Here is a 22,451-nt window from a genome sequence, read left to right as displayed (position 1 = left end):
CACCCTGGAGTGTAGGACTAGTACTGGTCCATCATTAGAAGTTATAAAATCATTTGTTTTGAGATAATCTATCACCTTTTATGAATTTGCTTTTATATTAGGATTAACATGAACATTATTTTGGACAAAGAATTTTACCTATAACTTGTTCAAATGAAAACTTGTTCATCTTACACACAAGTTTGAGCTTAATTAAATTTTTGGATGCATTAAACTCTTCAACAAACCACTGAATCCCAAACCCACTGCAGCAGAGCCGATGTGTAGGAGTCCAAACAAAAGTAGAATTTGCCAACTGGGCTTAATAAAGTATTGCATTATATTATTAACCTTGTGTACTGCAGGCAGTTTTTTCTGGTGCTTTGAGGGTTGGAATAACTGCTTGCGTTATGGATTCGGCACCAGTGACACATTTTCCTTCCACTTTACCTCTTGATTTTGACCTTCGCCCACGTAGCACAGCTACAGCTGAAGAGCACCTAGTAGATGGGCCGTGTTTCCATGCTGATTATGTTCACTTGGCACTTGATGTGTGTCCTACGTTTGTTTCCTCTTACTGTGTGAGAACGAGAATTATAAAGTAAGTTGTGGCTTTATTGTCTATAAAACACAAAACGAGCTTAGAGAATGCTTTACTCATGCAGCAGTCCATGTTTATTATATAATCCATGTAAGTCTTTTTGGGGGGGGGTTTGCAACATATTTTTGCCCCCTAAATAGCCTCCTAAAATCCTCCCTTTCTCAAGCAGCTTTTCAATTAGCTTACAGTGAATCTTATTTGCTGTGATGGCACAAACTGGGGTATTGAGGCAAATTCTTAGTCGGTGCAGGCGCTTTTACAATGAGCATGAGCATTGTTCACTTTTCCACTAGCTCTTAGCAGTGACAGGGCTCAATTCCAGTGCCATTCCTGTTTATGCTAATGCATAATATTTTCATTATCTCTGCAATAAGACATTTAATAGGCACTCTGCTCCTCAGCTTGGTGAAAAGTGGCTATAATTAGTGAGTCAGGAGCAGAGGCAGGGGGCCAAAACGTCATAGCTGATTTGAAAGTGGACAAGTGTCAAACAAGAAGTGATCTGTTTTGTGCAGTGCTGTCAGGAAATGTTCCTGCAGATGACCCAGATAATAACAGTGGCTTCATTCTCAAAGTATAATGAATGTTGAATTGATATACATGTACTAACAGCAGATGTCGTGACAGGATGCCCGCTGCACTTTTCTAGTCATTGTAGATGTCAACATGCTGTCATTTATCCCCCTGAAGTTTTTCATCCACATTTTTGAATATGAAATGAGTGCGTTTTAATGTAATACCTGAGAACGAGAGGCCTTGCAGTGGCCTTAGTCCTTTTCACTGGCAGCTGAAATATCTGGACCAGCGTGTTGATGCCATTCCTGGATATCCTGAATACAGTCAGCTCCAGAAATGATCAAATATCTGTTTTTGATGTTTCTTACTATGAACACCAGCTGCATGTCATGTGTTTTTCTACTAGAATAAAAAAACAACAACTTACGTTTTAAGTAGGAATGTTCCTGGCGACTCATTTATCAGTCGACTAAATGAAGAGAAAATTAGCCTAACTGACTGTCTTGATGCATGTTCAGGTTCTGCTCATCTGGACGTACCGTTTTCAGTGGGAGAAACATTTCGTCACTCACCCATGTTACTTCTTCAGTCTCAGCTGAAGAAGTTGGCTCGATGGATGTGGACATCTCCACTGGTGGCGTTCTTTTGGCTCTTTGGCTTACTTCTAATGTACAGTGCATACAGTTTCATAACATTATAGCTTCATTAATAGCTCAGTCCATAGAAAGATCAAGAATTTCTGCTCATCCCACAATCCTCACTGAACAAATGTCATATTTATTCCCAGTCCAGATAAAATAAGCTAAGAAACTGTTAAAATTCCACATACCTACATCTTCACTACTATAAGAAGGATTAATTGGCTCTTAAGTAGACAGTGTCTGCTTAATCATCAGAGGTTTAGAATTCTCCCAACGATTTCTCTTCCTTATTCTTTTAGTGTCATCTCTCCTCTTATGTTTCTGGTATCTCAGCTGGCTTCTATGTCTGTGTGATAAACCCATATAATTTATGGATGTGCTAAGTGTTAGGATTAGCTGATAACTTAAAATTAGCACTCTCTACACTTGTCCAAATGTGGTCCTGGGAAAAACAAACATGCATGGTGGCTTTGACGCTTCAAAACAAGAAAATGAGACTTCATAAACCAGTGGATGACGTCGCAGTAGCTTTGCCAGTCTTTGATATACTGGGCCAGCACTGCGAGATTGTGTGCAGTCACGGTAGTTCTCTAGCTGCATGTTACAAAGCTAACAATGACTGTACTAACTAGGTGATGATAGGCAGAATCCAATGGGGAGTGCTAAAAACACCCAATTACCCAATTTTAATACGTGAAAAGTCAGATTATTCAGTAAAGTTGTCAGTCAACAAAATTTCTGCAGCAACAGATTTCATGGCAGTCCATCCATGTTGGTGTTTCTGACATTTCTTTGCAAACTGTAAATGTCAATATGCTGGTTTTGCTGCAGGAAAATGTCTGCACTAAATGTCAATCCATGCAGCAGCTGTTGAGATATTTTAGTCTGGACTAAAGCGGTGGATCAGCTGACAAGATTTAAGCAACAATGAATTTCACTACAACGTCAACAGATTTCTGGAACAAAACACCCGAGCACTCCAGTGAATACACAAAATAACAACCAGTGAAACAGCTTTGACTGCACTGATATTTTACATCGTAGGCATATATTTCTGCAGTAGCCATCTGCAGCCATGTGGGAAGAATTCAACTGAATTATTACTTTTCATTGAAAGTAATGAAGGCTACTTGCGCTAACCTTGTTCGCTGCAGATTGATAGGTTTTTAAAAATAAATGCAGATCATTTTCGAGGCTGCTAGAGGGAAAATGGAAATATTTTCTGCATGTATTTATCAAAGCATTCAAGCTATCATTAAGTGTTATTTCTCTGCTAAGACTCTGCTAATGTTTTTAACTTCTCTAAAATATTCAACAGAGTGAGTTTAAATTTAATAAAATATTTTGGAGGCACTTAAAACAAATGCCAATTTAATTTAGGCACCAAAATAATGTTCACATAGCAGCACTACAAACACACCTGTCTCGCATCTAATGGCTCCAGGAGTCATTTTGTCAGCCTACGTTGTGTTAGAGTTGCATGTGTGGAATAGCTGAAAGTTTTGCTGAGGTTCTTTTTCAGCAGCATTGTGAAATATTTACCTTGTGGGTAGAAAATGATGCATTGGTGAAGTGTTTATGTTGTGAGACAAGTGGTACAGGTACAGCTGTGAGAGTGGTTCAGTGGAGCCTGAGTGTTTTTCTGCCACTTTGACTGTGGCGATTGTCAAGTTTAGAGATTTTAGGGAGGGATAATATTTTCTGACAGTGTTATTGGTAGTGAAGATGTTTGCTTCTGTGTTATAGATGTTCAATTTTAGGTCTGAGGTTTTATGGGATATTTTATTTTGTGAATAAACATTATGTTGAACTAACCAACATAATTGTTTATGACAAATTTCTTTTGAAGCTTAATAAGTTAAAAACAACAACAAAATAACAGGTCTAATTCCATTAATTATTACTTCAAATGTGATGTTTTGCTTGTTAGTTGTGTAAATACAGTCATGTTTTCTGACCATTTTACAAGCATTTTCCCCCCCAACAACTTTGGGAGAACTACTATGTTCCAAAGTACCGCCGATGGCGGAATCAAGTAACAGTCAGACACTTTCAGAGCTTAAGCGTAAGATGACGATTTTGCTCATTTGTTTAGGCTTTTAGCTTTATGAAAGAGAAGTGAAATCATAAATCAAAATGTTTACTTCACACTTGGTCCGGACATACCCTTGAATCCACATTGCATGCTATATAAGTAAAATTAACAAAAATATTGTGGAATAGGGTTGCAGCTATCAATTATTCAATTGATTAATCAATTAATTAAATAAAAAAAGATACTTCTGTTTTTTTTAATAATAAATATTCTAAATGGAAAAACAGAGGTCTGTTTAAATGAACTGCTTGTTTGTTTTTAAAAAAAATTGAAATGTTTTTTGTAGTTTAACTGTGTTCAGTATCTAAAAAGAAAAACTTATGTTATTTACATGCCATATTAAATCACATTCTTTTAGAAAAGGAAAACATGCAAAATTAAAAAAATAATCACAAAAACAGTAATATCAAATACATTAAGGTATACAACCTAAACTAATGCATAACATGAACTACTGTTTACTCTGTCTTCTTGGAAGGCTCGCTTACATTAGTAGGAGGCAAAAATAGACTTTTGGTAGTGTTGGGTAAGTTACTTTAAATTAGTAACTTAGTTACATTACTAGTTACTTTTGATAGAAGTAACTAGTAATGTAACTAACTCAGTTACTTCAAGTTACTTGTTACTTTCAGAGTAACTAGTTACTAGGGAAAGTAACTTTGGTTTTACTCAGAATTCTCTTGTTAATGTGTTGCTTCCGTAACTGGATACCCAGCAAGATTGCCAGTCTTCTAGCTTGCTTACTTGCCACAAGTGCACTGTGCCACCTACCAATAGAAAGGAAAAAATAATGTGCACATTTCCACAAGAGAAATCCCACACCTGATTCTATCCTAGCCTGCTTTTTACATCCAACACAAAAACTGCAGTCGTGGTGCTTTCGATTGTACTCACAACTCGGAAATTCTGCCTTCTGAATAGGAAGATGTAGGTAACACCAGACTGCAGATGAGCTGCATACAGGGCTGGACTGGGACAAAAAAATCGTCCCGGGGAATATGACTAGAGACTGGCCCACCATTATAGGAAAAATCATAAAGCCTTTGAATGAAAATAAACACTGTTGTGACAGTGATGTACACTGTTCTGATGGTATATATGTATCAATTTATCAATTGTTTGTTGCAAGACTCAGATAATTATTTTTTTAAAAGTGAGACATTTTAAATGAGAATAAGAAAGTATTTCTTTGTGCCCCCCTTTTCCCTGTTAATGCCCTACATGGACCCCTGGCAACACTTTGCTAGACCCGCCCCTGCACAGTTACCAGCTGTCAGCTACTTAGAAAAGGATCCTGTTGTTATTTGTCTCTCAGAAACAGTTCACAACTTCCCTTCAACTCATTCATGTCACCTAAAAGGTAAACCTGTTTCTCCATCACAGCTCTGATGATTCAGTAAGGACATGTCCTGGTTTCATCTTCATGTTTCCCTCTCATCACATAACCAAACCTTTATGACCAGCAGGTTTACAGCTGTGGCTCCAGCAAACTTCAGCTGATACTAGAAATTAATATTAAATAAATTCTAACAACAGCTGATCAAGCTTAAAAGTGCTGCTGTTGTTTACCGCGACATCCGCTGGTTTCCTCTTTCTGGCACAAAGTGGGCGATAAATAAACAAGAGAGAAAAGCCGATCAGCTTCTTAACTCATAACTTCTTACCTGAAGTTCAGTTCACCTGACACTCTCGGACCAGCGGCCGCTTCGGGTCTCTCCTCCTGCCTCCCTTTTCCTTCATCCACCTGCTGGCTTCCACCACTTGCTAATGTTATTGAATCTGTGGAAGCTCTGCGATAGCCACCACACGAAGTAACGAATAACGAGCCTATCTAAATCCCAGTAACGAGTAACGCGTTCCCGGTTTTGGCATAATAACTAGTTACCATGCTCGTTACCACAATAATAACGTAGTTACTGTAACGCGTTACTTAATAACGCGTTAGTCCCAACACTGGTAGTAATGAGGGGGATTTGGTGTCGGTTTATGTGTGTTTTTGTGCATGTATGTGTATTATATTTTATATTAACTGAATCTGCAAAATAATGTTACAAAAACCTTTAAATAACTATGGTCTTGTACACTCCATGCCCCTCTTTAGACTCAGTCCTGCTTGCTGTGGGTACTACTCTGATAAAAAGTTGGCCTTATGTAAAACTAAGTTAACAGTTCATCTGCATACATATGATTTAATCTAAATTGTATATCTTTACTGTTGTAAAGATATATATACTATTGTTACTCTTTACTGTTGTACTTTTGCTGTGTAAATAAACAGCTGTGAATGGAAGCAGCTATAAAGTTTGGCTTTCTTTACGTTACAGATTGCTGAACAGGTGGTTTGATGAAGGACTCCTGCTAACTTTTTCTATGGCTTTTATGGCAATTATAATAACAAGTGCTGCTGTTTTGGACACTAGAAAAATGTTTCTCTACCTGAGCTCGCCGTCTTAGTAACATCTCCGTGTGTTTACTCTTCACTGTTTGTGTATAGACAGACTCCGGACCCATATTAAAATACTACAGTTGTGGATTAAACTAAGCATTGAAGCAAAAACATTTGCATCAAGGATTTTTTTTTTAATAATCGAGTTGTTCAAGTTACTTCATGAATCATTGAAGCTCTACTGCCAAATACCGAATACCTCTAAAGAAATGAGCCAACTACCCTCCAGCTTAAAGCTTGCTTAAAGACTGGATTTAAAATTGTCAAGTTCCAACCACAGCACTGTTTAGGCTCAACAACAGATTTCATGTGGCTGTAAAACCAATTCAGATACTTTCTGTGTAGCTGTTTTGTAGTCAGGACTGTAAACGAAGTGCTGGGCATATTTACATTTGGGTCTCGGCAGCAGGTTGTTCATGCCAGTAATGTCAGTGATGCTCGCGTCTTCCTCACTTATGTTTTGGCACCATGTTGTCTTCAGTCTGCCAGCACTGCTGAGCAACTGTGTTGGCTCTGCCAGTTTCACCTTATCCCTCTGTGGTGCTAGAGAAGTTCTTTATTTTACTGGGTCACGCTGAAACCAAAGACAGGAAAGCTGCCTGGCAACATAAAAAAGCTATGATATAATAAACAAAATGATGCTTTGTGCATCAGCTGAGGGAGTCTTGAGGTTATACACCAGGCTCTGCATATTTGTCCTGTCTGAAACTAAACAATGAGTGTGACAAAGATGGCTAGATGGATGAGACAAGAGGCAGGAAGTTAAAGCGTTAATGAGATAAAGGATTAGCTAGATTATGAAAGGTGCATCTCTAAATAATAATCTCCGAATTTAAAGACTGAATAATGTAACAAATTATTCATTCAAAAATGAAAGAAAATCAGCATGGTACATCATAACCCCTGATCTAGCAGCAATTTCATATAACTCAAAAGCTCACCAATGTAAATTATGCGTCCAACACATTTAAAAGATTAGCATTACAACTACTGAAACACTTCTTGCTCGTCAGCCACATAGTCTGTCATGTGAAATAAGAGATGTGTAATAACCCCCATTAGAGTGATTTTCATGCCAGTGTGCACTCTGGTAACATTCAGCTCAGACTTGTGGATCAAGGATACGTCTGTGTTCACCAAACACACCGACGTAGACTTTAAAGTACCTTCATTTAATCAAACAAGAAGGCAATTCTGAATGCTTTTCAGCCTGAGTGGGAGTGAGAAATGGAGCAAAGGGGAAAGCGGGAGAGAGATGGACTGTGAGGAAATCAAATGAAAGAGGGTGTTTGTGATGTGTGCTGGATGTGTGGGTGGGTAGGTGGTAGTGGATGGCTGTGAAACCTGAACAAGAGAGGGTGGCAGCAGCATGAAGCTGAACCAAATGTGTCACTGCGTCATGCTCACCCGGCCAAGGAAGGAATTTACTGGCAGCACAGTGGCCTGCTAGGAATTCACCAGGGTGAGCCTGTGTGTGTGTGTGTGCATGCGCATGTGAGCAGTGATTTTGTGTGTTTGTAGTGGATTGTGTTCCAGCTCTTTACCCCTTGACCATTTATAAGACCATGCTGGCACTCCCACCTCCTTCTGTCATGCAGGAAGAGTGTGCAGCACATGCAGCATTCGCTCACATTCACATACTTGGATGGAACAAAATTAATGAAGCCAAACCTCGTCCACAGGTAAATAAGTAAAATCAAGGTTTAAAAAAAAAAAAAAAGCAGTGTTAGATTTAGCATTTGCTGCTTTTCATAATATTTTTGCTGCTGTGGAAATTTCTTCTTTTCATAGTTTTATTTTTGCTGTGCCAGTGGGAGAACAAGGTGGAAGTGTGGTCTAATGTTACAGCAGCAGCACAGAGCTGCTGGCAGAGCTGCTTGTTTCTACTGCCAGTCATCAGCAGAGCAGCACAAGGTGTCTCGTGGATGTTACTTGAACTGCTTCAACCAGAAGCTCTGATGATATAAGTTTATATCTCAGACTGTGGATCATTTGCTGATGAAGAGGGTAGTGGGCTCGTCACTTATGTCACAGTATGTTTGAAACAATGTTGCGTTCAAGTGAAAACTATTGAAGTCATTCCAGTCATTTCAAAATATTACTCTCTATAGCTTAATTTTTTTTTCATCGTTTATGATAGGTACAGTAGTCATCACATTACTTTCCCATAAAATTTGTATTTAAAACAGCTGTAACTCATAGTATTAGTTTGGATGAAATGTTTCAGTGTGGTATAGTACTACATAAGAACGTTAACTCATTAGCCAATTTGTGCTGATTAAGTCAAGCTGATGGAGATCGAGAGCTTTCGGTCATTAAGGTCAGTCTAGAGGATTTAACATTTGCATTTTCCTGTCAGTGAGACTGTGGAAGAATTATTAATAGCTGCCTTCTTCTCTGGATCACAAAGAGTCTCACCTGATTTGGTTTCTGTAGCATGAAGCATTGTCAGCTTTGTCTGTCTACTGATCACCCTCACTGCTCTGAGTTTATGTAATTCCTCTGCCACCTGTATTCTCTTGGCCCTGTCTGCGCTTGCAGACATCGCTCGGCACAGACAGGCTGACAGGGGCCTGGGAATTGTTCGTGTAAGATGGGATTGCATGTAAAAAGCACCCCCAGTATGGGATTGTCACCCTGCTGGACAACGCTGTCTCCCCTGGCTGTCTTTCTTTTCGTTTGTTCATTTATTTCATTTGAATTAAACTTAAAGTTCAAGAATATCCCCTGTAGAAGGACACGATTTTACATTTGGGAACAGCATGAAATATTTCTGTTAATAATCTATTGACCAAAATGTTTTTTGTAGGGGGGGGGGGGTCTCTACTGGAGCAGATTTCGTTTCAAAGCAGGCAAATGTTTGCCGGAATCTTGCAGCAATCTCGCTTTTTATCTGCATTTGTAACGGCAACCAACAGACAGAAATGGTGGTCGCTGGATGCCCTCCAAAACACCTATTTAGTCAAGGCAGCATTGCTTTTGGGGCTCACAGACTGTACATTGCCCAACTTATGTGCACAATATTGATAAGGTCTAGAATGAATTTGATAAAAGAAAACGTATATGGGGTCTTAAATTTGATACATGACTTCAATTATTCTTTGACGGCCAAAATTGTGATTTATTCCCTTCTTTGATTTAAACAAACCAGTCAATAAATGCCAGTTTGCTTGTTTTTGAAAAATATTCCCATGTGACTGAGACTGGAAGGACATCGTTATCACAGACCTCTTTGGACTTGGATATTTTGTGACCTACTTTTTTGCACTGGCCAAACCAGGACCCATTTTGCAGCTGTGGTATTATGCAACTCAATTACGTTATGTTTAATTAAAGATCAGGCGGTGCACGAATGTGGCGTTCAGTTTTTGGCAAAAGTGTGTTCATGCACGTTCCAATGTGTAAATGCATTTTTAAATATGTGAAATGAGTGTTGTTGGCTAATTTGTGTCCTCGATATGTTCAAAACCTTTTTTGTGTGCGTTTGTATATAATATTACTTGTAGCTATCGGCAGATCATACTTACAAAAATTACAGTAATCGCAATCAGCCAAGAAAATTGGTGAATTCTTATAACACACACACACACACACACACACACACACACACACACACACACACACACACACACACACACACACACACACACACACACACAAATAGGTGTGCGTGTTTAACATACACATTGTGCACTGAATGGGGAATGACCTTGCTGTGTTTCCCCATATTGCACTGGCAACACTCCGACTAGCTCTCTCTTGCGGCACTTCAAACACATTTCATCTGGTAATCCCTTTAAATAGATATGACCTTTGACTGAGAGAACACCTACTCGTGTACTCATCATTTTCAGAACACTCAGTCTGCTACATGTCTGTTAAAACACAGGCACGGTGTACAGCGGCAAATGATATGTAAAAAATTGCTGCTGTTCATGAGACATAATAGTCAACAGTCAATGCCAACAGCTTTGCTTTTTCAAACATCAATCAAGTCAAATGGAGGCGTGGCTTATTGATGATACTGACAAATTTGATTACAGTTTCGTCAACAAAAAGAAATGCTGAAGCGCGTTAGGGTTTGAACTTTAGCACAGCTCTTGAGACTCTTGAAGCTTTTTTCACATGGTTGCATCTTGCATAAGCAATAGTTATGTTTTACAGACTGGTTTTGAATTAATAATGTGTCTTTTGACTGGTAATTGTGGCCAGATTCAAAATAGTCACACACCTAAGAGCTGAGAACTGAGAGCATGACTCGCAGAGATGCTCGCAGATAAGAATTCTCTACGCACCATCCCCATTACCAGTATCACTGGAATCAATAACCAGCTGTGTCTACACACACATGCTTGCACACACTTCACTGTCCTCAGAAGAATATACTGACGTAAACAACAAATAATTATTGTGCCCATTAAATGTGCACGTACAGAGAACTCAAATAACAAAAGAGAAATATTAGAGGCACCACAGAAATCGGATAGTTTAATGATAATAAAATATCACTCCAGGTAATGTTGCTTTGGTCTGTCACCACTTAAAACCTTGTATTGTTCAATTAGTAATCATTTATCAATATTCAGTAACTAATATAATTTTTCAGCCAGTCTTGGCCTAATGTCCAAATAAGAGGAGTAAATGTCAAGAAAAAAATGATTTGACTACAAAGACATCGACACAGTTTCACAGTTTAGCTCAGAGAGTATCACTTAGATACGTTTGGCAGGAAGACACAGAGGAATGAGTCAATATAAACTTTGATTTAACTTAAAGCTGTGAGAAAATATAATTTGTGATTATTACACCTGATTTGTGGAATGTTTTTCCTCTAACTATAAAATCTATAAAAGCTCAAATAGCTGTTTGTGTCTGTTACATTTATAAAGAATCCTTCTTACTTCAGCAGTAGTAATGTGAGTTTTTTATGATACATTCTCCATAAACTACTAAAATAATAATTTGTCGTATGTTTTTATAATTAACTGCTTAATTTCAGGACTACTTGTTATCCGTGCTGGAGAAAGAGCAGCGGAAAAGTGGTTGGAAATCCTGTGACACCCAAGTCATATGATATAGCAGGTGCGAAGTGTGCAGTCTCTCACTGAGGGGCATCATGTTTGGCATGTGTAATGGTGTGTTTGCATGAGAACTGTATTGTGCAAGTGCTGTAATGGACAGTCGAGTGTTTATGTAACCCTGGAGGTTTACCACCCGTCCTTCATAAATGCCATGTGGTCAGCGACTGGGGCAGAAAAGTCAAACACAGAGGCACTGAGTGTGTCAGCTGACAGCAGCTCAATGGGCAAGAATGTCTCATAAAAAAAAAAGGTTGTTTAATTCCCTAAAGCCTCACTTGGCTTGAACTGAGAAGCAAAATGTGCTTGAGCTGCAGTGGAGCTGCTCTGATAAATGAAAATCAATAAAGGCATAAATAGATAAATAAATCACAAAATTAAGGAAAAGAAAAGTGGTCTTTGAATTTGTGCCTTTTCTCTGATGACAAAGAAAAGAGCCATTTTCTCTGAACAGCTTCTTTGGGTTTCTGTGTTTGGTCAAAAATTACATTGCACAGACCCATTAGTGGGTTTTTTTTTATGTTGCTTTAGATGTGTCAGCCTCATGTCACAAAACCCCAAATTAATGTCTGACAGTGATGACTGTAGTGTAGGGAGATATTTCAGCAGTTATTGGACACTTTGTCTCAATTATGACTGTAATACGATGAGCTGCTTTTTAAAGGCATAACTCTAGCTCTGTTTTGTCAACAGAAATTATGGTCTGACTTTAAAATGTGCATCTCAGAAGGTACAAAAGAGTAATGAAGTTAATGGTTTGACTGAGACATATAATCCCTCCAATGCTCAAAAGTTTCCCCAAACAAAAACTGTCTCAAAATGTACAGTATTTCTATTTTTTTTTTGTACATCTAAGTCTAATGGTGAGAGAAAGACCTTGTATTTATAGAGTATATGTCATCCTGTTGCAGATAGTCTGAGGAAGTCATTTAACACTATCATAGTTAAATGTATCAAATCTGACATCTTGCAGGTGAATGGCACACCTTATATGGAAAGTTACAGTTACAGTTACAGTGAGCATTAATCGAGCTATTTTCATCTGTGGGTGTTGAGCTTTTTTAAGAGGTAGCTCTTTAATGATATGGTTGTTACATAAGACACTCATGGCTGGAGAGCTGCTATAGCAGGAGAAGGTGAGATTGTGCGCCCTTAGTTTGTTAATGTAGATAAAAGTTTATGGGACAACAGAAAATGTCTGTGTGCTTTTATCAGTTGAATATTATTAGTAAAGTATGCTTTTATTGGATGCCCAGTTTTAAAGGAAAATAATGGGAGACCTAACAAAAATGAAGAACTCGGTGAAAATCTTAGTAGTGACTCGAGATGGCACGATACCACTTTTTTTATGTCCGATACCGATATCATAAATTTGGATATCTGCCGATACCAATATGAATCCGATATAGTGTTTTTTAATCAATAAAACTGTTTTTTTGTAAAAAATCTTGCTGCATTTTGTATAAGTTCATATTCAAGTTTAAATAAACAACAACACTAAAGCTATTCTGTTATACCTGTATGTAAAAAATACACTGCACCCAAAATATTTCATAGTTCAGCAACACTGATCAATCTAATAAACTTAAACCTGCACCATCCTTCCTATTCTGGTATTTTAAAGAGTACTTGGCAGAAATATTAAGCAACCTAACTAATAGGGTTGCAAACTCCCAGCAAAAAAAAAAAAAGGGAACCACCCCCCACCCTCCACCTCATGATGCTTAATTGACGTAATCAACTTTAATTTGATGCAGTGTGGAAAAAAAAATGCACAGAAATAAATTATTTTTCAAGAATAATTAAATAGATTCAACATCTTTCTTCAACAGAATTGCAGACTGCACAGATGGTATCTTCCCAAAGGAAAAAGTAGTATAGCTTACTAGGGTATATTAGACTTAACAGTTACTATACTATATACATAGATAATCTTGTTTTTGAAAAATTGTATGTGACTGTATTTAGACAAAAGAGCAGAGTGAGGGGGTTGTTATCACTTAATGCCAGTGCTGGCTGTTTAGCTTTGTTAGCAGTATGCATCCATATTAGGTATGATGGATAGATGGTGTTAAACTGAGCTATGCATAACTTTTAAACAGCGAATTATATAAATAGTAACCCTAGCTCCCCCTGTTGAGAATAAGGAAACTGGTTCTAGAGACCCAAAATGTTATTCCTATCTGTTTTGTATTACTTCTGCCAGAAATAAAGTTCTGGCAGTAATAAAGAGATCTTGCTTATATAAGGAACTGAAGTTTGAAGCACCTCCCTGCTAGCTTTATTTTTTGAGTTCTGGAGGCTATTGCTTAGCATTGGTGAGTCACAGATGCTAGCTAACAGAGATGGGCAGTAACGCGTTACTGTAATCTGATTACTTTTTTCAAGTAACGAGTAAAGTAAGGGATTGCTATTGCAAAAACGGTAATTAGATTACCGCTACTTTCTCGTAGGAACGCTGCGTTACTGCGTTACTAAAACCGTGATTTTTTTAAATTAATTAATTAATTAATTAATTAATTATTTTCTGCGAGAATGTCTCATGACAGTGACATAGGCGACGTTCGTGACAACAGCTGTGTGCAGATCAACAATGGATCATATATCGAGTACGGGAGAGAGTATGAGCGTGCAGCGTTTAAAGCGTGGAAGTACTGACCTTACTTTGAGTTTGATTCCATAAAAAGTGACAAAAACATTAGCGTCCATTGTGCGTGGGAAGAAAACTTCTTTTTACAGCGAAAAAAACCCTAAACAAGCACCGAGTGCGCAACGACGTAATGGGAAATTCACAGAGAAACTCGCGGATTCTTCAACTGACCGCTGCGGCACACCTGCACCAGGGCAAACCTCCGCCTGCTTTACAGGTGAAAATAGAGCAACAGGACCACTAGTCTTTGATTTTATTTATTATCTGCTGTATTTTACTTGCATCTATTTGAAAGACTGAGTGTAAACACAAAAAATATTTTATTTTATGCGCTGGAATGTGCAGAAAATAGGTTTAAATGTTAAACTAATTTCTTCAAGTCAGACAATGGTGCATATAATTTAATTTTTGCTTGATGCATAAAATTAAAAGATTAAAACTGATAAAACAAGTTTAAAAAAAAAGAGACTTTTTCATTTGATTACATTTTGTATGATGGATTATGCAGAAAAAGTAGAATTGGGCTGAAAGATCTATCGCTTTATCACCTCTTCAGGTTGTAAATTGTGTTTTTAAAAAGTAACTAAGTAATTAATTACTTTTGAAAATAAGTAATCAGTAAAGTAACAGGAGTACTTTTTGGGGTAGTAATCAGTAATTAGTTACTGATTACTTTTTTCAAGTAACTTGACCAACACTGCTAGCTAATGATGGCTAATGTAGTAAATAAAACTGTAAAGTTAGCTGTCACTTAGGATTAGGATTTAACAAAATTGACCATTTACTACTAGATACTTATCTATAGCAAACAACTATAACACTAAGTATGAAGCATTATTTTTAATCTGTGAGGGTCACTAAACATTAAAAAAATAGACTTATAGGCCTCAGTTCGCATTAATTTCTCACGGATTTCCTGTTGACCATTGCTCCCACCGACACCCATACGAGAAGCTTCTCCTGAAGGGAAAACTGAAGCAGCTGCACGGACAAAAGAAACTACACCTCTTAGGGGCTGCCTCAGAAATCTCATCTGTAGCTCCCATTAGATCTCCAATAGATCTAATCATCTTTTCTGAAGTGAGTGCTACGCGTTTTTAGTGACAGAAGCAACAGAATACTACAAATACCTTTCACCTGCAGATATCACCCAGGCATAAAAATTAGCTTTGTACTTGTCAATAAATCTGCTGCACTTGGTGTCCTGTAAGCTTCGATTGTTGATGCTCAAAAGGCATATTTCTGAATTGTAGCCTTTATGTTTAAAAACTCAGGTCTCTGCCAGGTCTCTCTTGGAAATTAGATTTTTAATCTCAATGACATTTTTTTTACCTGGAAAAATAAAGAACTAATAATAAACGGCTGTGTTAAGATTTCAAATTTTTAACGTCAAATTGGTGTCTGTAAGGCAACCACAACTCTATGATATTATCTATTTTGCATTTCATGTCATTTTTTGTGATATTTTGTTATTTAGGTCTACTAAAGCTCCCCATGACAGACATTGCAATGAGTGAAAGAGGAAAGGAAATACACAAAATACACTTAGCAGCAAAAGAACCCAGAGATGTCAGGTGCATTGCGAAAATGTCTTTCATTTTCAGTGTGAAAGGACATTATTAAAAGCTTGCTATATAAAGCTGTTAGCACTGGATTCAACATTTTTCGTTTACAGCTCAGGTCCTCATTGCCTACGTTTTTCTGAAGTGACACTATCACACCTATTATATCTTGTACTATTTTGAACCTCGCTGCTGAATGAAATCACCGCCGCTGATAAACAGCCTCCAGGACACTTACACGCTGTTCTTCTTCATATTCTGTGAATAGTCCGATATGGCTTTATCAGTTTCCCCTGGAGAAGTGCTCCGAATCAGCTCGACCAAATCAGCTCCGAAGTAAACAAGCCTTTGTTTGTATGTGTGCAATCAATATATAATCAAATTTACTTATCCATCCACTGAAAGGATTTGAGGTGACTGTGACCTCAGCATTCAAAAATACCTCTTGACCATTTAATGGTGAGCTAAAACGAGAGTGTTAATAGATTTAGCACGCTGCATTTAATTTCATAAGATTGCTTTGAATTCTGCATGTACCTATTAGGTTTTGCACTTTTGTGTTAATGACATATAGTCCTACACCTCTCATCACTGCAAATAAAATCATTTTGTAAATCATGCATTTATAGTTTGCCAAATGTAAATTGCTGAAATACACTGCTTTTACATAATGCTTTAAACCATTAATGATGTTAATGGTATATTTATCCCGTTAGCCCCGTTAAGCTTGCAGCCATTATACTACAGATTTTTGTGAAATCCCTTTACACGATTTGTCACAGCTCATGCATTTTCATACCTTTTCAGAAATTACCACCATGACCAAATCATGTTGACAGTTTTGTTTCATTATGATTTCTGAAAACAAAAAAAACCGGATCTACTTCCTGCAGCCTGCAAAACATTGTCACTTGTGTCCCTCGGTAAACTCGGATGACACTCTGTTGTCGAATTTGTTGCCTAGAGAGAGTTTCAGGCATAACTTACACACTCACAGGCCTGTCAGAACAGTCTGTTTCTCTATTCTCACCACAGCTGATTGATTAGCATTCCTTGCTGATCAGACAATTATTAATTCAGAGCTTCTCCCTGCAACACAGTAGACAAAAAAAGGGATCCTAGTTATAGTAAAACTATGGTCATAGTTCCCTGTCTCTGTTATCTAGAGCACTGTCCCATCTTTTTGTCCCGTTGATGCATTTGTGTGGCACGATGACTAACCCCATCTTTGGATTAGGAGTAAAAGGTCTTTATGTTTTTAGCACATTAGTATGGATTTACTCTGTAGGTATTTTTTGTGGCCATGTGCATGTGTAAATGTTAGCAGGTCCTCTGTAGGCCACTGTAGAATGTAATTAATTGTGTTGAGGTGCTGTTCTCATTGCACTACATGCTATTGTTTTACACACACAAGGCCAAATTCCACGGCACTATAGCAGACACAAAACTTAATCTTGCCAGTTATGACTAGGTAGTGTGTTTAATTCATTTGATTAGTGAAAGTATTTTTCAAACAGTACCTGTGCGTGGTGAAAAATGACTGCATAAGACACAGAGGAATGAGTCAAGCATAAGCTGTTACCTTACTTTTGGGAAACTTGGATCATTCTGCTAGTCTGAGTTAGAGTTTGAATAACTTTTCCTATTTTTTTTAATGTCTTTTCAATTTTTCATTTCTGCAGAAAAACAACAACAACGACATCATGGCCACATTTTTAATCAGTGTGAGTGAGAGCTGGCTTTAAAAAAACTAAATCAAAAAAAAAAAAAACAACACCTTGGATGTGTTTCTTTTTTTAGCAATAGTAGATGCAGTGGTGGAAGTAATTCACATGACATAAAGGGAAACTGTAACAGCAGTCAATAGCCAAGGTGAGCTGAAGAGAAGCTGCTGCATTCAGATGTGAGAACTTTCTTTGTGTTAGTCTTGTAAGTGTTGTTCTGTGAGTCGATAATGACATTGTAGGTCCCTGTTACGGAGCATGCTGCTGCCGTGTCATCTACTCCCGTAGGATTTGATCTTCCGCTATATCAAGCAGGATTCTTTACAGCATGAGTTACTGGAGCTGCTGTGGAATGGAAAACTGTGCCATGACCCACTGATTGTATTTGGAGAAGACTTTTGTACTTTACCCTGTCAGCTCCTTCATTGTTGTTTGATTTTGAAAATTGGACTTTTGATTACAACACTGCAACTTTTAACTTCTCTCACTGAGCTGTTCCTTTTTTTCTTGTTTTATTTTTAATAAATGTCATTTTATTAGCAGCATGGTGGTTAGCACTTTTGCCTCACAGCAAGAAGGTCCTGAGTTCAACTCCACCATCTGTGTAGGGTTTGCATGTTCTCCCTAGGTACTCCGACTTCCTCCCACAGTCTAAAGACATGCAGTTAGTGGAGTTATGTTAATTGGTAAATCGAAATTGCCCATAGGTGTAAATGTGAGTGTGGTTGTCTATCTCTCTGTGTTAGCCCTGTGACAGACTGGTGACCTGTACAGGGTGTACCCCGACTTTCGCCCTATGGTAGCTGGAATAGGCTCAAGCCCCTGTTCCTGTGATTTATTTTCTGTCAGCTTACAAATTGATTAGTCATTGTGGGTCTGAATATATGTAGAGTAAGGCTTTCTGTCAGTGTTTTCTCAATGCAAAAAAACATTCTGAAAAAGTGCCATCACACACATGTACGCACACAAACTCGCACAGGCTTTGATCGTCATGCCATCCTGTGTTGTTTACATAGTCGAATGCTTTTACCCTCTAGCTGAGGGTTAGAAAGACTGAGTCTATAACTGATGGAGGCCCATGCCTGCCTGTACTGTTTGACATTTGTGCTGAGCCCAACACTTTACTCCACACAGGCTGTACAGGATGGTTGGGTGGGGTGAGTGGGTGTGGATGGGTCCTGCATTCACCCGTCACATTCTACACTGAGCTGGGAAAGTCAGAGACGAACGCCTGTCAGGGTGGAGATGTTGGACAGAGCTGTTAAGTGTACTCCTCCGAGGAATTTTCGGCTTGTGTGGAAATTGTAAACAAAGTAGGGTGAAAATCCAGGATAATGCACTAACACTGTTTGTATTGCAGCCAAAGTTGCTAATTTTGTCTCCTCTCTCGTTTTCTCTCTTGTCCTTCTGTCACTTCAGTCACAACCAGAGGACCACCACATTTCGACATCCTGTGACTGGACAGATTTCCCCAGAGAACATGGATTTTATCCTGCAGTGAGTAACTAATGCGTGTGCGCACACACACACACACACACACACACACACACACACACACACACACACACACACACACACACACACACACACACACACACACGTAAAATAAATAAGTAATAATGGTTTAACTTATACTTCACGCTACATTTACTTGACCATTTACTTAGGTCCATAAACATTTGGACAGAGACTTTTTTTCTTCTTCTAATTTTGGTTGTGTACATCACCATAATGAATTGTAAATGAAACAACTCGGATGCCGTCGAAGTGCAGACTTTTAGTTTTAATTCAGTGAGCTGAACAAAAAGATTGCCTAAAAATGTGAGGAACTAAAGCATTTTTTTACACAATCCCTTCATTTCAGGCGCTCAAAGGTAATTGGACAAATTAAGTATCTGAAAATAAACTGTTAATTTCTAATACTTGGTTGTAAACCCTTTGCTGGCAATGACAGCCTGAAGTCTTGCCCTCAACAGCTTTCAGTTGCTGTCTGTTTGTGGGCGTTTCTGTCCAAAGTTAAGGCTTCGACAAGTGAAATTCATGCTCAATTGGGTTAAAATCAGGTGACTGACTTGGCCATTCAAGAGTATTCCACTTCTTTGCTTTAGTAAACTCCCGGGTTCCTTTGGCTATATGTTTTGGGTCATTGCCCAGCTGTATTATGAAACGCCACGCAATCAGTTTGACTGCATTTAGCTGAATTTGAGCAGACAGTATGTCTCCGTACACCTCAGAATTCTTTCAGCTGCTTTCGTCCACTTGTTGTGGAGGGGTTTCTCTTCACCATGGAAATAATTCTGTGATCATCCACCACTGTGGTCTTCGGTGGACGTGGACGAGTTCATCAGTGCTTTCTTTCTTTCTTTCTTTCTTTCTTTCTTTCTTTCTTTCTTTCTTTCTTTCTTTCTTTCTTTCTTTCTCTGGATGTACCAAACTGTAACTTTAGTTTCTTCCTGACAGTGACTTTGGAAGCATCTTGGAAACCTGAATTGTATAAAAGTTGAGTTGGATATGCTTTCTTCTGAAGTGGGTAGATGACAAGCTCTTAGAAATCTACTGCTATGAACTTCTTTTATACAAAGGAATGAAAGTGTTAGTGGACTTGCCAAGGACAAGCAATTTTACTGAAGTGTTCCCACTATCTGTACAATAGCAAGAATGAGTAAAATATTTCTCTCTTCCTGTGTGAAATATTCTTTTAGCTCCAACTGTTTTCCTTGCTGAAAGTTAGATGAGCCTTTGAATATTAACTCAACCAGCACAAAAACTGTAGGCAGGGAGAGATGGATAACCCCGGTGAACCCAAAGATTAAAAAAAAATTGACTTGACAGATGCTGATCTGGAGCGAGTTGTATTGATCTTATTGATCTCTTTACTAAAAGTCAATAAGCATATTTCTTAAAATACTAAATATAAATTTGTATACAAACTCAACGGTGTTTCTATTTGAAGTTTCCTGGATTCTACAGTTCAACCCACGTGCGTGATATAAAAGGGAAAATACAGTTTGTATTTTTTATTCAGAATATCTTTCACAGTTCTGATACCACAGGTAGCAATTTTACATGTTTTTATATTGAAGTTTCAAATTTAATACACAGATATCACAGTATACATGATCAATTATCTGCTTTTAGGAAATTAATGTATGTCACTGGTGAACTGTCAGGGGCTGTTGATTACCATCAGTTCTCTAGATATCTAAACAGTGCTATTTGTAACCATGTTTCATAACATCATGAGCATTTTCCACAAATGGCAGAGAAAAAGGTCAGCAAGTACAAGTAATATAGTCCCCAGCATTCCCGCAACCATCAAAACGTAAGAGAAGACACTTATTTTGTAAAATCGATGATAAAACTGTCACGGTCTGACTGGGGCAGACCGTATGTGTTGCAGAGGAGGACTCAAACGCAGACCAAAACGTGGTGTGGATTAACAAAACAAGCCGTTTATTGAGGTTAGCAACGAGGGTACAAAATAATAGGGCATCGGTGAAAACTACACAATAACCTAAACTGGGTGAACTAATAACAAAACATGAAAAACCTTAACCATAGTGAACTGACATGGGTACCTGGAGATGAGACATGGATGAGCAGACGACCTGACAATGGCATGCAGAAAACAAAGGGCTTAAATACATACATGAGGTGATCAGGGGAGGTGGAGACACATGGGGGAAACAGCTGACAGACATAAACCTAATGACAGGACCAGGAGAGGAAAGCTAAATACAATAAACAAAGAACACATGACATTGTCAGAATAAAACAGGAAATACTAAAACTAAAACATGACAACACAACTTAACAGACCTAATATGTGATGAATAAATACAAAACCCCAAAACATAGAAAACCCAGGAACAATAACTGCCTAAACTAAAGGCAGATAGGAAATAACACAAACTAAATCACATAATAAAATGAGACAAATACAAACATGAACTCAGAGCGCTGGGTCAGAGACCCAGCCTGTGACAGAGCCCCCCCCCTCAAGGGCGGATTCCAGACGCCCAAAACCTCGAAAAACAAAACCAAAAACAACCCACCAAGGGCGGGCGGTGGGGGTCCAGGACGGAGGGCCAGAAACAAGGCCAAAAAAACCAAAATGTCCATCAAAATCACAGGAGCGCAGGGAACCGTTCATGACTCCTCAGGGGGCCGACCCGGAGGGTGACGGTCCAGAAAATCATAGTTCATGTGATCAGGGGGCCGGCCCGGAGGCCGACGGCACAGAAGTCCATGGTCGAACAGTTCCGGGGGCCGTCCGTGCGGACGGCAATGGTGGCGACATGGAAACCGTTCAGGGGGCCGACCGTGCGGACGGCAACGGCGTAGAAACAGTTCAGGTGGCCGACCGTGCGGACGGCAACGGCGTAGAAACAGTTTAGGTGGCTGACCGTGCGGACGGCAACGGCGTAGAAACAGTTCAGGTGGCCGACCTCGACGGCGGTGACGTCCAGCAGGTGGCCGAAGATTCCCAGGTGCAGAGCGAGGCTTGGGCGGCGGCATAACAGCCGTAGGACCAGGCGACGCTGAAGCAGAGGCTGGACCAGGCGTAGCAGAGGCCGGACCAGGCGAGGCAGAAGCAGAAGCCGAGGAAGACTCGGATGAGGCCGGACCAGGTGAGGCAGAAGCAGGGGCAGAGGCCGAAGCCGGACCAGGCGTAGATGAAGACTCTGACGAAGCCGGACCAGGCGTAGATGAAGACTGACGAAGCCGGACCAGGCGTAGATGAAGACTCTGACGAAGCCGGAACAGGCGAAGATGAAGACTCTGACGAAGCCGGACCAGGCGAGGATGAAGACTTGGATGAAGCTGGACCAGGCGACGACGAGGCGGCCGCAGGTGGTGGCTGGACAGGCTCCTCGGGCCCTCCAGCTAACGTGGCATGAGGCTGGACGGGCTCCTCGGGCCCTCCAGCTGACGTGGCATGAGGCTGGACGGGCTCCTCGGGCCCTCCAGCTGACGTGGCATGAGGCTGGACGGGCTCCTCGGGCCCTCCAGCTGACGTGGCATGAGGCTGGATGGGCTCCTCGGGCCCTCCAGCTGACGTGGCATGACCAGTAGGTGCAGAGACGACCGGCTGAACAGAAGGCTGAGCAGGTGATGGAGCAAATAACTGAGCTGAACAATGGGGAGCTGGCTGAGCT

The 22,451-nt window shown here is 39.4% G+C and overlaps 1 protein-coding gene across 11 annotated transcripts in view; it reads left to right on the top strand.

Moving 5' to 3' along the window:
* Positions 1-22,451, top strand: part of LOC113026380 (pleckstrin homology domain-containing family A member 7-like) — a 150,312-nt gene that overhangs the window by 51,332 nt on the left and 76,529 nt on the right. For all 11 annotated transcript variants that reach the window (XM_026175117.2, XM_026175109.2, XM_080303767.1 and 8 more), the window contains one exon: positions 18,712-18,789. In XM_026175117.2, the coding sequence (XP_026030902.2) occupies positions 18,712-18,789 (78 nt within the window). The remainder of the gene's footprint in view (positions 1-18,711; positions 18,790-22,451) is intronic.

Source organism: Astatotilapia calliptera, chromosome 7 (genome assembly GCF_964374335.1).
Source record: "Astatotilapia calliptera chromosome 7, fAstCal68.1, whole genome shotgun sequence".
Taxonomy (NCBI): Eukaryota; Metazoa; Chordata; class Actinopteri; order Cichliformes; family Cichlidae; genus Astatotilapia; species Astatotilapia calliptera.
This window is presented reverse-complemented; position numbering and strand designations above follow the sequence as displayed.